Raw genomic sequence first — 22270 nt, forward strand, 5'->3', positions numbered from 1 at the left:
TGAGTTCACAGGGGATCTCCCTAACCTCAGAAATAACGAGGCGTGTCTGACGGGAGGTGATCTGTGGGGGACTTGTAAGACCCTACCCCCTCAGTTCAAACTGGACCCTAAAATACCAACCATTGTTTCACTCGCCCGCTCCCATTCTGGTAAATAATTAAAGGTTGAACAACTGGGCCCTGGAAAGACCCTAATCATGTAATTCCGATAACAAACATTGTGACCTATTTGTTTTTCAAGATTCTGTTAAGGAACCCCACCCCTTTTAATAAGACCTGGCCGAGGCGAAGTCCACAGGTGAAAGTCACCTAGTCACCCCACCCTCCCCGGGCATTTTAGGTGTCTTACTATGACTGGTCATTTGAAAAGACTAAGAACTTTAAAATAATAGGTTCCCACTAAAACTAACGTCTGTGCATTACGATATAATTGGCTACAACGAAATGCTGTAAATTGTGATTGGTTAACTACATGATGATTCATTTTGTCGCCAAAACTCTTAAAAACGCTGAGCTCCTGCTCAGCAGGGCTCTTTTCCGAGGACTTCCAGCTACTCGGGAGGGGCCGTTTGGCCGAACTAAAACCCATTAACCAGCTCCGTTTGTGTTTGTGGATTCTACTCCCGGTGCCCCGCATTGGGAAGAAAAGGTCTAACATACTCCTTAGAGAAGTCAGCTCATGTGACCCTGGGAACAAAATCCCTGCAGTAACACATCTGACTCAACTAAGGGATTTGAGGGGCACCTGGATGGCTCAGTCGGTTAGGCTGCTGGCTTCGGCTCAGGTCACAATCTCACAGTTGGTGAGTTCGAGCCCCACGTCAGGCTCTGAGCTGTCAGCATAGCTTGCTTCTGTGTCTGTGTCTTCTTCTCTCTCTGCCCCTCCCCCACTCATGCTCTGTCTCTCTCTCTCTCTCTGTCTCAAAAATAAACATTAAAAATGAAAATACATAAATAAACTAAGGGATCTGAAGCCTTCTCCAATACAACTAATCCATGTCCAGGCCACCCACATGGCTGGAGATCCTTCCGCCATCAAGCCACCACAGGAGGACAGCCCAGGGACAGAAGGAAAGAAACAACCACCACGGACCCATAGTCTCAAACCCCATGACTTAAATGTGCTCACATTCACTGGTGTCTAGAGCTCTTTGTATTCCAGAGACTCTGGATGGAGGGTATCTTGTGTCCAGCTCCCGTTACCTTGGCTCTTGATGAGGGAGCCTAAGGCCAGAGGACAGGCTGTAAACACCACCCCTCACCCCCACCAGGCGGGACTCATGAAGTTCCTCGGGCACTCCCGACTGCCCAAAAACAAAGGGAAAGGGGAAACAAAGGGTTAACTGATAGAGATCATGGGCCCCCAGGACGTGAGTCTCCAACATCCCTCCATAGTTGGGGGGGGGGGGACAAAGACAGAAGGAAATGGCAGATAGACCTAAATTTCCTTCTAACCTGCAGCCCTAGAGGCAGGCAGAGTGAAACAGGTCTCCAGGAACTCCCTACTGTCTTAACGTCAGTGCTTTGCTAGAGGGAGAAGCAACCCTAGCTTGACAATAGCCAGGCCTCCTGTCACCTGGGAGTCTTCTGTAGCACATGAAACTCTCACTGGAAACTTTCCCTGGACTTTACCTTCCCCAACTCCACAGTGTACAACCAATCTCTCCCTGTGGTCCCAGGCAGCTCTTCCTGCCCACGGGTCCAATCCCTGTGCTTCGATAAAATCACTTTTGGCCCCAAAGGCGTCTTTAAGAATTCTTTCTTGGTCGTCGGCTCCGGACCCCACAAACCCCACAGTCCCCCCAAAACCTCATCAGCTCTGACATGGGAAAGGTCACAGTTCGTTTTCTTTAAACTTCTTAAACCAAGGCTAGAGCTGGAGACATAATTGGTTTTCGAGAAACGTCAGTGCAAAGCTTATCCTTGGGTGGAAGAAGCCATTTTGTACTGTTTAGTTTACAGTTAACCTAAATAATCCTAGCAGTGGTATATGGGGACCTCATTACCCATGTTTGTCTTGTTTACTGTAGGCAAGAACTTCCCCCTTGCTTACTAGGTAAGCGGTATTTGTATTGTTCCAGCACCGGGGCTTCTTGATTCCCTTACCGCTATCAACGGGAGCATCGACAAATCATGGAAGAGAGGTGTTCACGAACTAGTGTAGACTTTGGCCAACATGACTGGAATCTCCTGTGTGCCCCAGCCCTGTCGGCTGGGGGACCTGGGATCTGTTTCAGACCCGGGTACAGTCACCAGCCAGACTTGGCAGGGACCCCTCGTCCTGTGCTGAATCTGGAGTATCCTTGCATTTTGGGAGGGCTAACGCGGATCACATCACCCAGCAGCCCCCTCCTGCCGCAGCACCTCTTTGGCCACTGCTGTTTCCTTTTAGGGGTCACAGAACAGATACTCATCTTGAATATCCTTCCCTCCCCCTCCCATTTAAAGTGAGAGTAATTTAACTCCAGTTTGATTGAAAACTTCCTAAGGAAAGAGATTCAGTTTACTGGTTTGGCTTGGTATAATTAAATGGACATGAAACTTTTTTTAAAGTAAAGATTATTGTCTTGAGTTTCACGTGAAACTGGTGTTCCCCTATTTTAACTTTCTTGTTCAGGACAAGCATAAAACTTTTTTTTTTTTTCTGAGAGGTGAAAGAAATTAAAATTTTCCTATATGAAATCATTCCCCCCCACACACAAAAATCTGCATATTTTATAAATACAGTAAAACCTTGGATTGCAAGTAACTTGTTCTGTTTGGCAAGATGAGCAAACATTTCTATTACATTTTAACTTGGTAAACGAGTGAATTAATCGTCTTGATATGAGTCATATGCGATGCTGAACATCACATGATCACAACTGAGCCAATAGTTCTTGAAATTCGCTTTGATATAATGGTGCTTTGGATTACAAGCATGTTTCCGGAATGAATTATGCTTGCAAACCAAGGTTTTAATGTATATAACTCAGTACAGAAAAGCACTGGAGAAACACCTTTTTATCTCTCCTCTCGCCGTGTCTATGTTTGGTCTTAAGCACTGTCTTTTTTTGCTTTTGTCTTTTGTTTGTTTTGGAGAGTATCCTGTCTACATAAGGAGTCAAGCTGACCTTTCCAAAGAGAGGTCCTGGAGTCTGAAATGATCGGGATCATTCATTTATTTGTGTCTTCTGTTACTCTCCGGTCTCTTCTTTGTGTTGACAATAAAAATCCTACTGCTTTCTCAAAAAGAAAAACAACTAAGTGATTTTGTTGTATTCTCACTCTCAATAAAACGACCAAAGCAACACAAGACAGCTCCTGCTTGTTACTGAATTTGTTAACAGGCTCATGCAAACCAAGTTGCAGCATTGCCAGCGGCGGGCACGGGACACACGGAGTGCCTTACACAAGGGCAGAGCAGCTCGGACTAGAGGCACGTTCCACGCCTGTGCTGTTTCCATGAGCTCCACTTAAGATAGTGACTTTGCATATGCAAAACTCACGTATAGCCACGCAAAACATCTCACAGACAAGCTGAGTTGAAAACACTCAGTGGTTCCTTTTCTAACACCAGTAAATTTTGAGTATGTGTCCAGGTTCTCGCGCATGAGACCCAACAGGAGACGTCCTCGCGCTGCTGATACTAATGTACGTGGAGGCATCTCACTTAAGCTCATGAAAACATGGGCGGCTGAAATAGGAGCATGTGGACACGTGCATTTTAGGGGATACACCACTCATCAGGCTAAATTTTGACTTATGAGAGGTTTTCAGTGTGATTTACTGACTTTATTCAAATTCACTGCTCGAATGAGGGCAGGCAATGGACACAACTGTTCCTTCTCGCACAATCTTCTGTACCCAGCGCCACACGCTCTTGCTCCCTGCCAGCATGGAGATGACAGAAAACTCTTCTTGGTGGCTTCAGGAAAGGCAGATAATCTAGTGGCTGTTGGAAAACAAAAGTAACATTCTCCCACTAACAGAGAAAGTTTTGAAAATTCCATTCATTGGTAATTTTTGTCATAGACATTTTATTCCATCTACTTTTAGCATCCAAAACCACAAACTCATCAACCCTATCGAAGACGATTCCCCTTGAAGCCACTAATAACGTTTAAATAAAAAAATAAAACATTCATTCCCATGTATTCGTTCCCTGCCAGCCTTCTGAATGTTGTGAGTAATCATTTTAACTAAAGCCCAGACAAAATGATAAAACACATTTTTTTGGTTCATGCTTTTGTAGTTTTTCCAATTAGATGATCTTTTAATAGCTCCCTTCTAAGATTTCCTTCAGCAGCCACTGAGTTTATAGTCTATTCAAAACTGAAAAAACTAACTATGGACACTGAAGGTGCCGTATGGTCTTCGAGCTCACATCTTTTGGGCAAAGATGCCACCGCTTCAGAGAAAGTTGGCACTAGAAGCGTTTGATAAGATGATCTCCCCAGTTCTATACCAATACCTCCACTACCTGTGATATTTATAAGTGTGTTGGTTTCTGCCTAAACTAAGGGCTAAATATAATGTCTTATGTTAAGAGTTCTAAGTTCATGTGTCTTGTAACTTAGACTAAAGTTACTAACTCCTATTTGCCATACAGTTATGAAAAACCTCGTAAGTGGTTTGATAATCAAGACCCACTCCTGGGACTCTAGCTATGGGAAAACCTCCCAAATGCAGAAAAAGGTTCATGCACCATGATGCTCATCCCACTGACCAGTTGGAAACAGCCTTCAGTGACCCGCGTTATGGAAATCACTGGAGGTTGTATATTATGTCATTATTATTATGATGTTTAAGAAGACCAGGAACATAATAAAAACATCCTTGATAAAATACTAGGTGAAAAAGCTTATACAAAATTATGTATGTGGTATGATGACATCATGTAAAATTTTAAAAGAGAAATAAAACATGCATAGAGAAAAATAGATTTGGAAATGCATCCTAAACTTAGCAGTGATTATCTTTAACCATGAGCAGGACTATTTATAGTCTTTCTACTTGTCTATGTAGTCTGAATTTTCTATAATATCCACGAATTATCTTTTCTGGGAAAGGAGTAAGAAGGGAAAGGCATATCCACTGAAAACAAAACCAGGGCCACCTCTTAAGGTCTCGTTTTTGGGTCATTATTCACACAGTTGAGAATGGGGGGGCTCCTGGTGAAGCTAAGAGGGTAAGTTAAGACACCACTTTGTCACCTATGCTGATAGACAAAAAGCATAATGAGAAGTGAGGATAGTCTTTTTGAGCAGAGAATCTGCCCTGACTGGGGAGACTTTTAACGACATGCCAACTAATTAGTCACGTACTCCAAAACATGAAATAGCCAGGAATCAATGGAGTTAAACAAAACAGCGGTCCAGGAGGAAAGGCATGACCTGGTTCTTATTCCCAGGAGGGATGTTCTATAATGCACAGGGGTCAGAGGTAAGGAAATCGAACAAGGGTGGGGGTTCAAGATCACACTCTGATCACACAGCAAGTCGGAGTGATTGAGACTCCGGACATAACAGGTCAGCCTTCAGGGGAGGCTCTTCCGTGGTGTCCATCTTCCTGTTTGAAACCAATCACACGTCCATTTCTCAGATTTGAGCACACTGGAGTGATGAAAGCCATCTGCTTAGTACTCCGCGCCTGAACAGTTCCTACTGGCCACTTGGTAACAAAACGGCTCATCAGCACTGGACTCTTTCCCACGTAGATTTTTGAGATCACCTGTGAAACAGCGAAGAACACTAAAATGGATTTGCTTCTAAATATATTGGTGATGTACTGGTCATGGGTCCAAATACACTTCCAAAACCTGATTTTGTTTTGGTATTGACTTGGCTATGAGACCATTGACCCACAAGGGTTCTGAGTGCTTTATTTGCTGAGTGGTTTTCCACTGATAAAAGGATGAATTGAAGGGGCCTCTCGGTGTCTCATTTGGTTGAGCATCTGACTTGATTTTGGCTCAGGACATGATCCCAGAGTCACAGGATTGAGCACTGAGTAGGGTTCCACACTGGGCATGGAGCCTGGTTAACGTTTGCCCACTCTGGGGCACCTGGGTGGCTCAGCTGGTTAAGTGCCAGACTTTGGTTCAGGTCATGATCTCATAGTTAGGGAGTTCCAGCCCCGCATCGGGCTCTGTGCTGACAGCTCAGAGCCTGGAGCCTGGTTCAGATCTGTGTCTCCCGCTCTCTCTTCCCCTCCCCCACTCACATTCTGTCTCTGCCTCTCTCAAAAATAAACATTAAAAAAAAAAGATTTTCTCACTCTCCCTCTCTGTCCCCCTCACTTCCACTTCCACTCTCTCTAATAATAAATAATTAAATAATTTAAAAAAATAAAAGGGTGAGTTGAAAATTAAGTTAAAAACTGCAATAATTTACTGAAATGAAGTTTTACTATGGCCCTCAAAGGAACTTCACATTCTTTCACTGACCTAGAATTTCAGTGTAGCAAATGCAAGAATCAGTGGATTATTGTGCTGGGATCAAGCCATTGCCATGACTGTCTTTGCCCCCTGATTCTTGGTGCCTCCAGCCCTCGGGTCCACTCTAAGTGCAAAGGTCTGAGAAAACAAATGGCTTTGCTCGGTGCCCAGTTCTTAGTTCCCTTCAACGTTAACGTGCAAGGAAGAAAAATATCGGCCCCACTGTCTGTCGATTTTGTTCCCAGTTACCGGATCAGCTTAGGGATGGAGAGCCAGACGGGCAGGTTGGTGAAGGCCGGCCCCTCCCAGAGCCAGTGCACTCCCGCCTGTGGCTACATTCTCATTCCTTGCCTTGCCCCCCAAAATGATGACCTCCTCCCCTCGAGAGAGAGAGCGAAGTATCAGAGAGACACTACAAGAGTCATGCTTTAGCAGCACGTAGCCTATAAAATGACACTTTCGGTGAACTCCAAAAGGATACGCCAGATAGACAACATTTTAAAAAAAGAAAGAAAGAAAGTAAAGGGGTCGTATATTGAAAAGGAAAAAATATACCCAAAAAATGGGCACACCAAATTCATTATTTCTAAATATATTAGTGGTGATGAATGTACAGGATTTCTGTTTTCTCATATATTCCTCTTCTCATCTTCTTTCTTTCTTTTTTTAATGTTTATTTATTTTGAGAGAGAGGAAGAGAGAGAATAAGCAGGGGAGGGCAGAGAGAGTGGTAGAGAGAGAATCCCAAGCAGACTCTATGCTGTCAGTGCAGAACCCTATGTGGGGCTTGAACCCACAAACCGTGAGATCATGACCTGAGCTGAAACCAACAGTCGGACACTCAACTGTCTGAATCACTCAGGCTCCCCATCATCCCCTTTCTTTCCTGGGTAGCCTACACCGAAATGGAGGAATGTCCTTCTCGGAATTCACTTTCATTCACCAATTGATTAATTCTCCATGTGTTAATGAAAAGCTAAGTCCTAGCAAAGGGCAGGTGGAGAAGAAGCCAATGTGTCTGCTCATTGTACCCACAGTCAACATGTCAAGGAAACAAGAAATGAGGAAACTGGAGCTTTAAGAGGTGGGTGTGCATCCCCTTTGGGGTCTTTGCCGATGATTAAACTTTCCCAGCTTTTAAAACATCGTGTTTAATTGTTTTATCTCTTCCTGGGCTTTAAAAAAAAATCTATTCCAGGTCATAAATTAAACAAAATGACAAATGTTTCAAAGCTAAAACTGTCATTTGTTTTAAGGTATAAGATTGTTTTCACTGAACACCATTATGAAAGAGTTCAAATTGTCCCTGGTACGTGAGGGTTGTTGTCAGGGGCCCACCAGGAGCCTACGCCTGCCTTTCTAACTGTATAAGACGTGTAGCCGTCTAGCTCTAACACAGTCCTCCATGTATGATCCATAATCGCCAGAACCCAAGGAAAAGTACGTGGTGACCAGAAATATTGAAAGGAGCCTAACGCAACACAATTTCCTCCTGTAACACAATCAATCCGCGAAGAGAAATGCTACAGTGTAAGCGTTTAATGCACAGCCTGTAATCAGTGTCTAAACCTCAGTGCCAACCCTGACACAGGACTTCTCTGAGAAGTTCATGGGCACTCAGTAAACAGTAAGGGAAGGGAAGGAAGTGGAAGGAAGGAAGGAAGGAAGGAAGGAAGGAAGGAAGGAAGGAAGGAAGGAAGGGAGGAAAAGAGGAAAGAAGAAAGGAAAGCAAGAAGACAGGAAGGCAGGGGGAAGGAGGAAGGGAGAGAGGGAGACAGGAAACATGAATTAACTCTCCTTGCAATTCACTTTCTCAAAAAAATTCTAGTCAAATGGAATTCCCATTGCTCCTGCCCCCCCCCACCCCCCATATTTACATGCTAACATTTTAACACTTAGGTTCAGAATTTGGACAGCTCGTGGACAAACATCATTAAAGCCAATGGTAAGATCACGGAGCAAAGCCTTGGGTTCAACTGCTAAGTCCCTGTATTACATTTTTACTGTGCAAATGAGCTATTGCTGAAAAGCCCTGAATGGCTCACTAAAACATTTTTTGGTAGGAAAAAACTGATCAACACACATTCGTCTATCCCACAGCAATAAACATGCATAGTGAATTGTGTATCTTGAGAATGAGGTACATGGTGTAGGCAGAGATCCAGAAAAATACCCAGGAAAGAGAGTTAAGTTAAAAAAAAAAAAAAAGCCAAGTCTTGAGCAGTGTGACCTTGATTCAGTGAATGCCAAAAGAGCTACATGGTTCGTAAGTGCCTTTCAAAGATTCAAAAGGACACTTGGACCCTACTGCTGGCAGTGTTAACCTCTGATGTGGAGCGGCACTGATGGAAAAGTCGTGTGAATCCAGGCTGCCGCTTCTTCCTTCCTATACCCCTGCATTGTTGGAATTTTTTAAACAATGCATTATTTTCAAATCTGCTAATACAGGAAGATAAAATATCCGAGAAAAAAAATCATGACTTTATTTTATTTATTTCTTAAGTATAATTTATGGTCACGTTGGCTAACACAGTGTACACAGTGTGCTCTTGGCTCTGGGAGTAGATTCTCATAATTCATCGCTTACATACAACACCCAGTGCTCATCCCAACAAGTGCCCTCCTCCAGGCCCCTCACCCTTTTTCCCCTCTCCCTCACCCCCATCCACCCTCAGTTTGTTCTCTGTGTTTAAGAACCTCCTATGGTTTGCCTCCCTTTCTGTTAAAAACTATTTTTCCCTCTTCCCTTTCCCCATGGTCTTCTGTTAAGTTTCTCAAATTCCACCTATGAGTGAACACATATGATATCTGTCTTTCTCTGACTTCTCTCACTTACGGTAAAAATATCATGATTTTAAATGAGTCTTAAAATATGTAAATTTTCAGAGCAAAAGTATAACCCATTAGAATGACTTACCTTGCTGTAATTAGATTTTTCTCCATTAGAGTCCATGAAGTTCTATTTGATTTTATTAGCAATCTCTTTCAGAAGACTCTTGAGATCATTAATCTTGGGAGGGGAGAAGAAAAGAAGAATAGAACTGGTCTTAAGATGAGTTTTCCAACTTTCAATTTTAAGTTATGGCTTTTCCATGAAGCAGGTGTATTGACCAAATAAAAACGGTGGCACACCTCAGAGCAGGGCGAGTGATCCGGACCCAGTCCGCTGCTCACGTTCTGAAATCATGTCACTAGCAAACACTCATCAGCACCAATCAGTGGGAGCTTTACTCAAAGGTGAATCAATAATGGTTCCCACATACAAAATGATAAGTTTTAGCGCCACAGAAAAAGAATGTGTGCAAATAATAATGTTGTAAGTAATTAACACTAACAAAATTATGAAATACCAACAAAGTTTCACTCTGATAGAAGTATAATACTAATAAAAATGTGATATAATACTGACAAATTGAGTTTTTGCAAATAAAGTGTCTATTACAATCAAACAAAAGTATAAAGAGCAAAACAATTTAAGTAAAAGGCAGAATAAAATTATTTTCAATGCGTGCATCTTTTGCAAGCTTATGGCACAAGATGACTGAAGCATGTTCTTTTTTAAAAACATTTTTTAAATGTTTATTTTTGAGAGAAAGAAAGAGACAGAGTATGATCAGGGGAGGGGCAGAGAGAGAGGGAGACACTGAATCAGAAGCAGGCTCCAGGCTCCGAGCTGTCAGCACAGAGCCTGCCTCGGGGTTCAAAGTCTCGAATCCTGAGATCCTGACCTGAGCCGAAGTCGGATGCTTGACCGATCGAGCCCCCCAGGCGCCCCGAATGAAGCTTGTTCTACATTACACACCGCATCGGCGTACTCGATAGAAGTTCACGGACATCATGCAGTTTCTATACAGTTGGTTTCTAATTTGCCATATCTCTTGTCAAGGAAAAAAATCTGTACTTAACTTGGGCTTATTTCCAGTAATAATCTCTTCATTTAACTTTTTTGTTTTTTTAGAACAGAAAGAATCCATGAGGACTAACTGCCTAAACTAAGGAAGGAAAGTAGGAAGATCCCTACTTACAGCCCTAAGGTCACTTGTAAATGATTTTGTTTCCAAGTATAATGAGACAAAGAAATTTTTCGTTTGCTAGAGCGGCTTGGGTGAACCCTGTATCTGGGGGATGGTAGGATGGCTTTAATAAGCTGTTTGTGTGTGTGTGTGTGTGTGTGTGTGTGTGTGTGTGTGTGTGTTTTAAAGTTTATTTCTGTGCTCCCAGGGAAGGGGCAGAGAGAGAAAGGGAGACAGAATCAGAAGCAGGCTCCAGGCTCTGAGCTGTCAGCACAGAGCCCGACGCGGAACCTGAACCCATGAACCGTGAGATCATAACCCGAGCTGAAGTCCGGTGCTTAACCGACTGAGCCCCCCAGGCGCCCCTTTAATAAGCTGTCTTAAAGCAGACATCAGATTGCCAGTGCCTGCTCAAGGAACAAGTGATGATGATCCCTAAAGTTCTCCGTGGTTGGAAAGGAGAGATTTTTTGTTGCTCAGAAGAGGAGGAATCCAGGATCCAGGAGGGAATAAAAAGGAGAGGCCAAGGGAGCAGGATGAGAAGCGGGGAGAGAGGTCGTGAAATCCTGTGCCGTTTGCGGGCTCCCAGGGACCCTCCCAAACTCCCTCCAAATGTATAAAATTCACGGTGTCACTGGGCTCCTGGTGGCAGCCGGTAAAGCGACTGAGCTCGACAGCAGGGGACATGCAGGGCGGACAGAGCCTGCAAGCTCCTCTCCAGGGCCCCAGGTCCCCGGCCGGCACACATGTGTGCACTCCGTCCTCAGCCCCCACCTCCACAACCCCCATGACTCAAGCCCACTGTCCCCACTGACAGTGCCACCACCAGGCCCTCGGTGGTCGGGAGGTCTCTGTCCACAAACAGTCTGGCCCGAGGGAGTCAGGGCAGCTTGTCCAGTGCCCTGGCTCTCCCGACGCCCTCTGACCCAGGCCTGGTGGTGTCCAGGAGCCCCCAGGCCCTGCCCCCGCCCCCCCCTCCCTCCAAAGCCTCCCCTGGTGAAACCATGAGTGAAACAACACAACTTGACAACCAAAAATAGCCTGCTTTCTCCATAAACACAATGCCTAGACACGTCCTGGCTGCCTCTATTCCGTAACCGGACCGTTTAAGCTGATGTGGCCACTCTGATGGCCCGGAGTGGTCTTTGAAAGAGTCCCCTCTCAGGCTCAGACTCTGCAGAGCCTTCCCCTTGCACGGGAAGAAAAGCCAACTCGAGAGAGGCCGGTTCCCACACGGGGTGGCCTGGCCACCGTGCTTCCTCCCACTCAGCGCCGTGCCTCGGTAGCTGCAGGGAATGCTCCATGCTTCTCTGAACTTGGCCCTTCGCAGCTGCTGACTCTGCCACCTGCTGACGCACACACAGGGGCCCGGGGGGTGCGTGCCGGATACCGCCATCGAATCCTGCACAGTTCGGCTCCCATAACCATGCCACCCCACACAAGATCCAGGAATGACTTTGGGGGCCACCTCTGCTTAATGGCACTTAGCCCCATGCCTGGCACACAGCAGGTGCTCCTCACATATTACGTGCTATGTGGCTCAGGCACAGAAGCAGCAGACAACACTTTTAAATATAAATACATGAGGTAGGAAAGTGAATTTATCTAATAAAGATATGTTTATTATTTATTACACATTATATGTCTAATATAAATACTCGATCTTAGAATAATCTAGCCTGCTACTCCTTTCATATATCCTCTTAATATTCTCTAAATTCTCTGTCATCTTTAAAAATATCCAGCAGGTGCCTGAGTGGCTCAGTCAGTTAAGCATCCAACTCTTGGTTTCAGCTCAGGTCATGATTTCTCGGTTCGTGAGTTCAAGCTCAGCATCTCTCTCCTCTCTGTACCCCTCCCCTGCTTGCCATCTCTCTCTCTCTCAAAATAAATAAACTTTAACAAAAATATCCAGCACTTTTCTCTTCCCTCTCCATTGATGAGAATCCTGACGTACGTCCTGGCATGATCGATTACATACAACACTCAGGTCCAATAAATAAGAATCTTCCCAGCCCCTCAATTAAGAATCAACAATGCAACTTCAGAATGAGAACAGCTGTAACAAATGATACCATGGTGTGATAGCGGGTCCCCAAAGATGGCGGCCACCAGGTCCTTTTGGCCTGCATGCAGTGTCACTCCTACCCCAAGAGGTGGGTTACTGACTCTGGGTTCGCCTGTGACCGCTTTGATCAACACACTCTGGTGGAAAGGACATCATGCCAGTCCAGGCCCAGCCTTCCAGAGCGCTGCCAGTTTCCGCTTCCTCACTCTTGGAAGCCAGCCGCTGTGTATGAAGGGGACTGCCCTAAGACCACCATGCTGTACAAGCCCAAGCCACAAGGATCAGATGTCACACGTGGGAGAGATGCCACATGGAGGAGCCCAGCGGTACCACCTGGCCTCCTGGCCTGGCCACCAACTGAATCCAGCCCAATAAATCCGGCTGAATCCACGAGAAGTGGAGCTGCCCGGCTGAGCTCCTCCCAGACTCCTGACCCACAAAAAAGCAAGAGCAAAATAAAATGGGGGTTGGGAGTCACCAAAGAGTAGGGGTGTTTGTTACGCAGCAGTAGGTAACTAAAGCAAATTGCGATGGAAGCATTTGGCTGTCAGCACAAAATAGACCATCATCCTGAGTAGTTGATGCCAATGTATCGAGCCGGCAGTTCCAGAGAAAGGGAAGGAGAGGAAGACTCAGAAGGAAGACAAGAGCTGCTCTGAGGGGACCAGGAAGGCACTAGGCATAGACATTCCGTCCTGTCAGGACCTGTCAGGAGGTGACCCGCCTGGTGGAGAGGGCGCCTGGGTGGCCCAGTCAATTAAGCATCTGACTCTTGATTTCGGCTCAGGTCATGATCTCATGGTTTGTGAGATTGAGCCCCGTGCTGGGTTCTGCACTGACAGCAGGGAGCCTGCTTGGGATTCTCTCTCTCCCTCTCTCTCTCTGCCCTTCCCCTGCTCATGCGGTCTCTCTGTCTCTGTCTCTCTTTTCCTCTCAAAATAAATAAATAAACTTTAAAAAATTCTGATGGTAAATAACACATAAATAGCCAAAAAAATTTGAAGTGGATCAATTCTCATATAAGAGGTCCATGAGGAGGCACATTTGGGTCATTTATTCACTCAACAAACATTCGTTGAGACCCTAGTGGTCCGGGCAGGGTGCTGGGTGCTGGAGATCCTGCCTTGCCAGCTGGGGTGGTGTCTAACCACCAAACAGCACAGCCCTGGGGCGGAATGTGAATCCTGTCATCCAAGAAGCCGTTCTCAACATATTGTGATAAAACACCAGGTATCATTTCCTCCACAAAGCCTAACAGGGATCTGGTACTCATGAATCCATTGTAATTTCTGCTAACCCTGAATCGCAATTTCCGGCCACCCAGCTCAGGGAGAACGTGGGCACACTCTCCCCGCACCTAAGGCTCACATGTGTATTCGTGCATTTGCGATGCCCTTCAAATTAAATAGCTAAGAAATTAGAGCAGCACCGAAGACAAGCACAGAGGCTCACAGGCTCCCAAATCACTCTTCTGAGCCGCCTCGCTGGTGTTTCCATAACTGCAGGCATCTTGCACCTGCTTTCACAGCTGAGAGAGAGAAGAGGGGCCCTGGGTCCCACAGAGACAGGAGAGCGCTTCGAGATCGGGGAAGAGGACTCCAGCACACAGGGGCCCGGAGCATCTGGGAAGTCAGTCCATTCCCACGCCCAGCCCTTACACACGGAACCAGCACAGACCAGGGCCACTTCTATCCTTTTTTTAAATTCTTTTAATAATTAACTGCTTTTGTTTTCAGACCACAACCACTGGCCTCTCGCTGAAAGGTCAAAGATAACACAGATTTTTTAAACATTTCCCAAACTATCATCAGAAATATACCTTTGTATCCAGCTGTCTAAACCGATGCCTCATTCTTCAAAGAAGTTAAAAGAGAGAGAGAGAACAAGAGAAGGGGTGGGGAGAGAAAAGGCTATTAGACTCCATTTTACAGTCTTTTAAAGAACAAAACGCAGACTATTTTCATTTTTAACTAAATCCATAGCAGCTACGTCCACTCGCCGATACCCAAATGAAGCAGCATCCCACACCCCACCCCAGTCAGAAGTAAAGCACGTACACTCTATCTCTGCTGACGGAGTGGTGGAATCTGACCTGTAAGGTCCATCCCTCCGCTCCAAAATCAAGATCTCAGGGTCCAGGAACGGAGAAGAGCTTGGGGAGTCTGCCTAGTTACTCAAAGAGAAAGAGCATGCCAGCGTCCGGCACACTAGCTGTGTTGAACTTGGCGAAGGGAATGGTAGCGCTTACATTTACTCTTTCTTCGTTAGAGTGGATTTTGAGGTATGTTTGGAGCTCTCAGTAAGAGTGACATCGGACTGTTAGCCACGTTACCCTGCCTAATAAGAAGGGCACCACTCCTGAAGGCCCTGCGCGACCTCTCCGTGGGGACCATCTGTGGATTGAGCTGTGACCTATCTAAGTTCTACGGCATGTGTGCAACAACTCCATGCCATTCATAAACGCAGTTCAGGACTTCTCAAGGACAGTCTCACAGATCTACCAAAGGGCTTTCCGTTCTATGTCTTCATCATAAGGTAAGTGTGAGGCAATTGCCCGCGGTCACTGGGTCTTCCCAGAATCCACCTCTGTGGCCACGGCAGAGTGACCCGCTCTCTTGCGACCTGGCTCCAAGGTCCTGCCCTGCTGTCTCCGAGTACCTCTCTCTTCCCCAGGGCCTCGGAGGACAATCAGAATGGCAAGTGAGTGGTCCTGCCCTTTTGGAAAGGCTGATACACACTTACGTGTTTGTCGCCTTCACTTGCCCAGGTAATACCTTGTTGGTGCTTTTTCTCTCTGCTGTAAATTCTCCTGGCAGAGCTTACTGAAATGAGCTACGTACATTCTGCAAACTTATGTGTGCAAGGGGAGCCGGGCAAAGCAGAAGTGGACTACTGACATACTCCTCGGAAGCGCCACTGGCTTTCGTGTTGATCTTGACAAGGTAGTTTTCTTTCATGACACCCTCCCACGCCAGAGTCTCGCTGTCTTCATTTTTGAAGCCTTGAATAATGAGACAAAAAAAAAAAAAACCATTCAAACTGTTTCTTTTGCCCCTTGCCTCCTAAATCAACACCTGCTCGGCATTTGGTGATACCCTGGAGCCGGAAGAATTAGATTCGTCCCGCACAGGCGGATGTGAGTGATGTTACTTACTAGGAACAGCAGCAAAGCAATGGAATGCTAATGAATTTCTTGGTAACAATGAGAAATTGGAGCCGTCTGAGTGAAATAGGAGTGCAATCTTTATTCTAAACAGAGATCAATCTAAAGCCTGTCTGTGTGTTTTGTGACTTAGCAAAATCATTTCACTAATGAATTCTGGCCTCACATTTCATATGTGCTCCTCTCCCGTGGTGATGACATAAAAATGCTCCATCAACCACTCAGTTGAATAATTACCAATGGATTGCGACGCTCAAAACCTAAAGTGGGTGTAGGAACTTTGGAGGAGGGGACAATAAAGCCTGGACATCATTCCTACGCTTGTGAAATATGCAGCCTGGGTGTGGACCTCGAGGAATTCTTTTGCCTTTTCTATTTCCTTTCACGTAAGGCAGGGCTTGCGTAAAAACTGGCCTGGGGCATGTTCCAGCAAGATTCAATTTCTTCCAGTGCCTAGGCCTATCAGAAGGCAAGCAAACAAAATCACAGATCAACAAGGCGCCTGTGTTTCAGGTAATGGTGCAATGGACGGTCCTCCATATGAATTCATGGGGAAGGAAAAGCACCTAGGTTCAGGCAGGCACCCATTTGGGGGAAAAATCTAGTTTTATTTTTAAATTGCCTTTCAAGCATATGGATTTAAAAAGAATTAATTGGGAATCAAAGACAGAGCCAATGTGCAAGTGACGGATTTCAGCAAAGCCAAATAGCAAATGCTGATTTATAGACAATAATTCCTAATTGGATTTTTTCCCCACTGGATCTTTCCTAGCAAAGTGGTTTCCAATGTCTTCTCCCCAAACACTGCAATGTATGTAGAAGCCCAGTAGGAGTTACTCAAAAATCAACAGGGAAAGGATCAACAGCTCCTGAACGCAGATGGCCAAAGAGTGACAGTGACGAATGACCAAGACAAAATGGCCGAGTCCTTTATCAGTCAAAATGTTAGGGGATGGCATGGCACATTCACCAACCAAAATGGAAAATTAGCAGGGTCACAGTAATAACTATGGCCCATGTTGGCAACGATGTGGATAAACAGGTTTCCCAGAAATTGGAAAAACTCTAAATGGATAAGGTTGTCATGCATGATGGATGAGAAGGTGGAGGAAGAAGGTGGTAGACAATACCAAAGATTTCAGTCTGTCCCTACCCTTCATCTAGAAAGTTCTCTCCTATAAATAGCCCCAAGGGGAAAAAATCATTGGTGTGCAAAAAATTAAAGGCATATAACTGTTTATATAGTACTGTATGATACCGAAGGAATAGAAACAAGGGATTGGTGGCATTAAGTAGGGTGCGTCCATAACCTGGAATATTCTACAGTTCAGAACTGTCATAGAGGGTTGTATTTATGTATACAGAAAATGTTCTTGAGGTATTATTCACTAAATAACAAATTAGGCTATGAATGTGTTGGTCCAGAACAGCTAATTATTATGCAACTAGACAAACAGAGTAGAATAGATACCATTATGTTAACAATATTTACCTCTGAGTGGTGGGTTACATGGGTCCTTGCTCTTTCTTATTTGTGTTTTTCTGTATTTTTCAAAGTTCCATAATGACGATGGGTTACTTTTTTTCTCATGGAAAAGGAATATATTTTCTAAGAGTGCAATTACTGGAATGGGGTGGCATGCTTTCTCATTGTTACTTTATGATATCACCAAAAAGCAGCAAAACTGGAAGCTTTAGGGGGTGCCTGGGTGGCTCAGTCGGTTAAGTGTCCGACTTCAGCTCGGGTCATGATCTCACGGTTTGTGTGTTTGAGCCCCATGTCAGGCTCTGTGCTGACAGCTCAGAGCCTGGTGATTGCTTCAGATTCTGTGTCTCCCTCTCTCTCTGCCCCTGCCGCACTCATACTCGGTCTCTCTCTCTCAAACAATAAACATTAACAAAATTATTTTTTAATGGAAGGTTGGATTCTACCATTTCTGAAACATTGTTTGAAAAATCTTGGCATTTTTCTCCAAAGAACAGTTTTGACCTTAAATCCCATGACGTCCTGGTCATTGGGCAGCAAGTGCAAAGTGAATTTGGGAAATGAATTAGCGTGGAAAGCTCTGGCAACCACCAAGTGCTGCGGGTTCTGGAATGCGTGATGGCCAAGAAGCAGCAAGTGAACGGGTGGTGAGCACGTCCCTCCCGAAGTCTCCAGAGAGTAAACAGGGCTCTCCGCTCGCCCTCCCCCGCCACCACTGCCCCCGGCATGGAGAAGGACCTGTCCTCTGTGCTCCCTGATTCCCTCTGTTTCTTTATTCCCCTGAGGCCGAGAGCTGCTGGGGGAGAGAATGTCACCAGCTTACGTTACCTTTTCCCCAAAGGGCTGTAAGCGCCTCATTCTCCGAGGGAAACAGGTGCAGATTCATACAGCTCTTCCCTGACCTGTGTGCCTCCTGCAGCCGAGGTCCTGCCCACTTCATGGCCAAACTGGGGGATTTGCTCCCATTTTTATGTTCTTAGCGTGCTTCCTTGTTGATCACATTTTGGGGGAATCGAGTGCATTTTGTCCTGGAACTCTTCCCAAATTCAGAAGACTGATTCATCCTTAAAGACACACTGGGTGTCTGGTCCCACTGATCCTGGGCACAGCACAGGGTATCTCTGGAGAGTGGATCTTCATCCCAAATCCGTCTCCCCATCCCCAGACGGAATACAGCCCGTGATAGGGATTCACTACCTCACATGGCTTTCCATTTACCTTCCTGATAACGTGATCTGTTGGACATGGTCTTAAACCTAAATCTTCCTCCCTGAAACTTTTACTCATTGTTCTTTCTCTGGAACCATTTAGGTAAAACGATGAGCCAAGCAGCCCAGCCCTCACATGCCTCTGTTCACAACTTGTACCCCCAGAACGGAGTTGGTATTTGTGAAGGAAGGAAGGCTTTGAGCAACATGACTGTTTTTACACTGTTTCTTCTCTATATGCGATAGGGTGTATCCCTTTTCATGTTCTGCTTTCCTCAACTAAAAGTTTGTGACCGAAAAGTTCATTCTTTTCCTTATGACTTTTAAAAGAAATTTATGGGGTGCCTAGGTGGCTCAGTTGGTGAAGTGTCCAACTCTTGATTTCAGCTCCTGTCGTGATCTCATGGTTTGTGAGTTCGAATCCTGCATCGGGTTCTGCACCAACAGCACAGAGCCTGCTTGGAATTCTGTCTCTCCCCATCTCTCTGCCTTTCCCCTGCTCATGTTCTTTCAAAATAAATAAATCAACTTGAAAAAATAAAAAAAAGAAATATAAAGATTTTCATAGTCCTGAAACACCCGACCCTGATAAGTGATAAAGAGATCAGGCTGCAGATGGACCCCAGCCTCCCCCAGAGCCAGGTCCCCTGGCTTCACTCTGAGGTCAGAAGGCAAAATGAATGGGTGCTGGTACCCTTTCTATCTTTTCCTCTGTGCCCAACCACCCAAAGGAATCAAAATAAGCCCCTCCCTCCTTTCCTGCTTACTTTGGTTGAGACGTGTCTGCAAGCTAGCAAGATAAGTCTGCCGCCATGGCCCCGGGATCGAGTGTTAAGAAAACCTAGCCCGTCTGCAGGGAAGACAGTTGTACCTGAGGAGGTGTCTCCAAGTGCGACTGAGAATCTCCCGATGATAGATTCTGGCTCCCACAGCAGGGAGTGGCGGGCGGGGGGCAGGGGGGAGGAGGGAAGGTGAGGAGAGGAGCCCAGTGGGGACCCTCCTGCTCCTTACCCCTTATCAGGGCTAAGGAGGTGGGGAGCCACAGGAAAAGGAGAGCTGTGGGCGTCCCTGCCTTCCTGAAGGAAGTGGGTGCCGAAGGCAGAGGCCCGGGGGAGGCGGGCGCTGGAGAAAGTCCTGGCGAGCCCTAGGAGTCAAGGCCCAGCCAGCGAACCCCTGCAGGACCCACCCAATAAAGGATCGGTTTTGCACACAGTCAGGTCAGAGAGCATGCAGCCGGCCTAGAACAGCACTACTGTTTCCAGAGAAGACTTTCTGCTTCTTTCCTCTCCTCGCTCCCCATGCTCCAACCCACAGGGGGGCAGGGACAGCAGCTGGTGGGTGGGAGACAAGGGGAGGAAGAGAGGGGAAGAAGCCAGCGGCCCACGCTTCCTGTCTGTTCTGCCAGCCGAGAGGGGGTGCAGCAGAAAGGGGGGCCTCCCGCCCGCATGGCCATCAACCGGCTGGTTAGCAGACCGCACTGTGTGCGTAGGGCAGAAATTATAAGCCCTTGGATTGCCCCAGGAGCGGCCAGGATAGTCCGGACTCTGCCGCGGTGAGGCTAACTCCACCAGAGTCCACATCTCGCAGGAGCAAAACCAAAGTCAGGCCTTGACGCCGTCCTGTGAATCATGCTTGTTCAACGTGTTATTTACAAGGTTACGACGCTTCCCTGGAACGTTATCCCCCCAGCATGAGACCAGCCCACAGATCTGCAACACTCTCTTAACCTACTCTTGCCCTCGAGTAATCCCCTGGCTGGCCTGCTGCCTAATCCGGACAGACATACAGAGGTGAGCGGGGACATAGCTGTGAAAAAGCCCTTTGCTGCTGCCCCGCGCGGACCAGTCGCCCCCCCCCCCCCAGCCCACGATGAATCACTGCTGTTGCTCCCGGGCGCAGAGGGACAAGTGACTCACAGCAAGGAGACGTCTCCGTGCTCTTCCTCTTACAGCAGCACCAGAAACACTTCTTCACCACCATGTAGAAGTAGGCAAAGACCACGAAGGGGAAGGGGATGTTGAGTCGGTTGCAGTACTCCTGCACCAGGAAGTATCTCTGGAACTTCCAGACCTGGTCGTTGTTCTCTTGGACGGTGCCCACGGTGTAGCTGGCAGGAGGGAGAGAAGGTCATGCCTCAGATGCCACGTGCCTCCTCAACTGACTGCCAAACACAGTGACGTTGATAACAAGGCATGGCCGGTGACAGCTTAAGTCCAGACAGGAGAGGAGAACCCAAGCCAAGACGGGGCCAGGACAGCTCAGCAGTGCGCACGCTTCTACGCGGACTGGGCTGGAATTGTGTCTACGGGTCTGGGGTCTGGGGTCTGGGGTCTGGGGGTTGATCACACGGAAAATACTGTCTGGTGAACTTCTGAAAAGCTTTTTACTTCCAGACCTTTCAAGGATTCCCATCAGTCATTAGTCTGTTACTGTGTTAGTCACAAAGAGGCCAAGGTGTTGACTCTCTTAGGAACAGTTTGCCCCTCGTACCTTGCTAATGAGAGTTTAATTGTAAACGGTCTGGGAAGGAAGTTGGTTAATATTTATCAAGGGTCTTAGAAATGTTCATCCCTTTGGGGCACCTGAGTGGCTCGGTCGGTTAAGCTTCCAACTTTGGCTCAGGTCACGATCTCAGAGTCCGTGAGTTTGAGCCTTACGTCAGGCTCTGTGCTGACAGCTTAGAGCCTGGAGCCTGCTTCGAATTCTGTGTCTCCCTCTCTCCCTGCCCCTCCTCTGCTCACACTCTGTCTCTATTTCTCCCTCTTTTTCTCTCTCAAAAATAAAATAAACATTTAAAAATTAAAATAAAAAAGAAAGAAATGTTCATCCCTTTGATCCAATGCCTTGACTTCTGGACATTTAACCTAAGACCATGGAGGTACTGAGGAAAGAAAACGCATCAATGGATATACACGCGGGCCTGTTGGCCACAGCCCTGAAAGAAACAGTGCCCCAACCTCTCACCTCAAAAGAATGGGACCAGAAATGCTCAACACTAAGAAAATGTATCACCCTCCATGGTTAATTAATAGGGTTGCATTACCAGCTGTTAAAAATAATGATTACAAATAATTCATATACTTTGGGGAAAGGCTTATAATACATGTTAAGTGAAATAATTAGGCTCAAATTCATACTTACCACATCATCTCACTACGTAAATCACAACTCGTAGGGTGGAATAAATCCGTCATTCACGGTGGTGATCTCTGCACACATCGTGAATGTGCTCCCGTCTCTTTTGTTTGCTTCCTAAGCATTACGCAATGGGCTTGGATTATTCACATAATTAGAAAGAGCACCCACTGATCAGAAGAATGTCTGATTGTGCCACTGGTTTGTCAGTTACAAATCAAACCAACCATAACACAGCTAGCCTAAGGCTCCAGACGCTGTTCTTAGCAGCCTACTTGTATTAATGACGTACTCTGCAAACTATATGACATAAGCCTTACTTTCATCTACAATGAATGGATCAGAAAACTAAAGCAGAGCAAGGGTAGGAATACCGTCTGAATTTCCCAACTAGGAGATAATAAAGCCAGGCCTCGGGTCTCGCAATCCTGCCCAACGTCTGTTTGCCTCGTGCCACCACACCACCACCTCCCGGGGTAAAACATGAAATGTTTTGCACTATGCTCTATCTCCAGAGGATTGGGGCTGGACTACTAACTAAAGAAAATGATGAAGCGCTTTACTATTTGGGAAACTCCCAGATGCTTGTATTGCTGTTATCAAATCATCCCTCCGAGAGCTGAAGAAGCAGCAATCAGTCTTTGGAATCTACAAGCAAGTCCTGACTGGGGTTGCATTCGATTCTCCCAATTCTGGGTAAACACTTCACAGACCAGACCTGAAGGAGGTGACCAGGCAGGGGAGCCGGGTCTGTCTGTTGTGAGACCTCACTCTTGCCCC

At 46.2% G+C, this 22270-nt stretch overlaps 1 protein-coding gene across 1 annotated transcript in view; it reads right to left on the bottom strand.

Moving 5' to 3' along the window:
- Positions 1–5361: 5361 nt before the first annotated feature.
- Positions 5362–22270, bottom strand: part of TRPM8 (transient receptor potential cation channel subfamily M member 8) — a 72350-nt gene continuing 55441 nt past the window's right edge. The window contains exons 20-24 of the mRNA XM_029932858.1: positions 20272–20462; positions 15400–15499; positions 14318–14351; positions 9335–9427; positions 5362–5711 (exon numbers count right to left, since the gene is read on the bottom strand). Coding sequence (XP_029788718.1) covers positions 9377–9427; positions 14318–14351; positions 15400–15499; positions 20272–20462 — 376 coding nt within the window. The 3' untranslated portion in view covers positions 5362–5711; positions 9335–9376. The remainder of the gene's footprint in view (positions 5712–9334; positions 9428–14317; positions 14352–15399; positions 15500–20271; positions 20463–22270) is intronic.

Source organism: Suricata suricatta, chromosome 3 (genome assembly GCF_006229205.1).
Source record: "Suricata suricatta isolate VVHF042 chromosome 3, meerkat_22Aug2017_6uvM2_HiC, whole genome shotgun sequence".
NCBI classification, from domain to species: Eukaryota; Metazoa; Chordata; class Mammalia; order Carnivora; family Herpestidae; genus Suricata; species Suricata suricatta.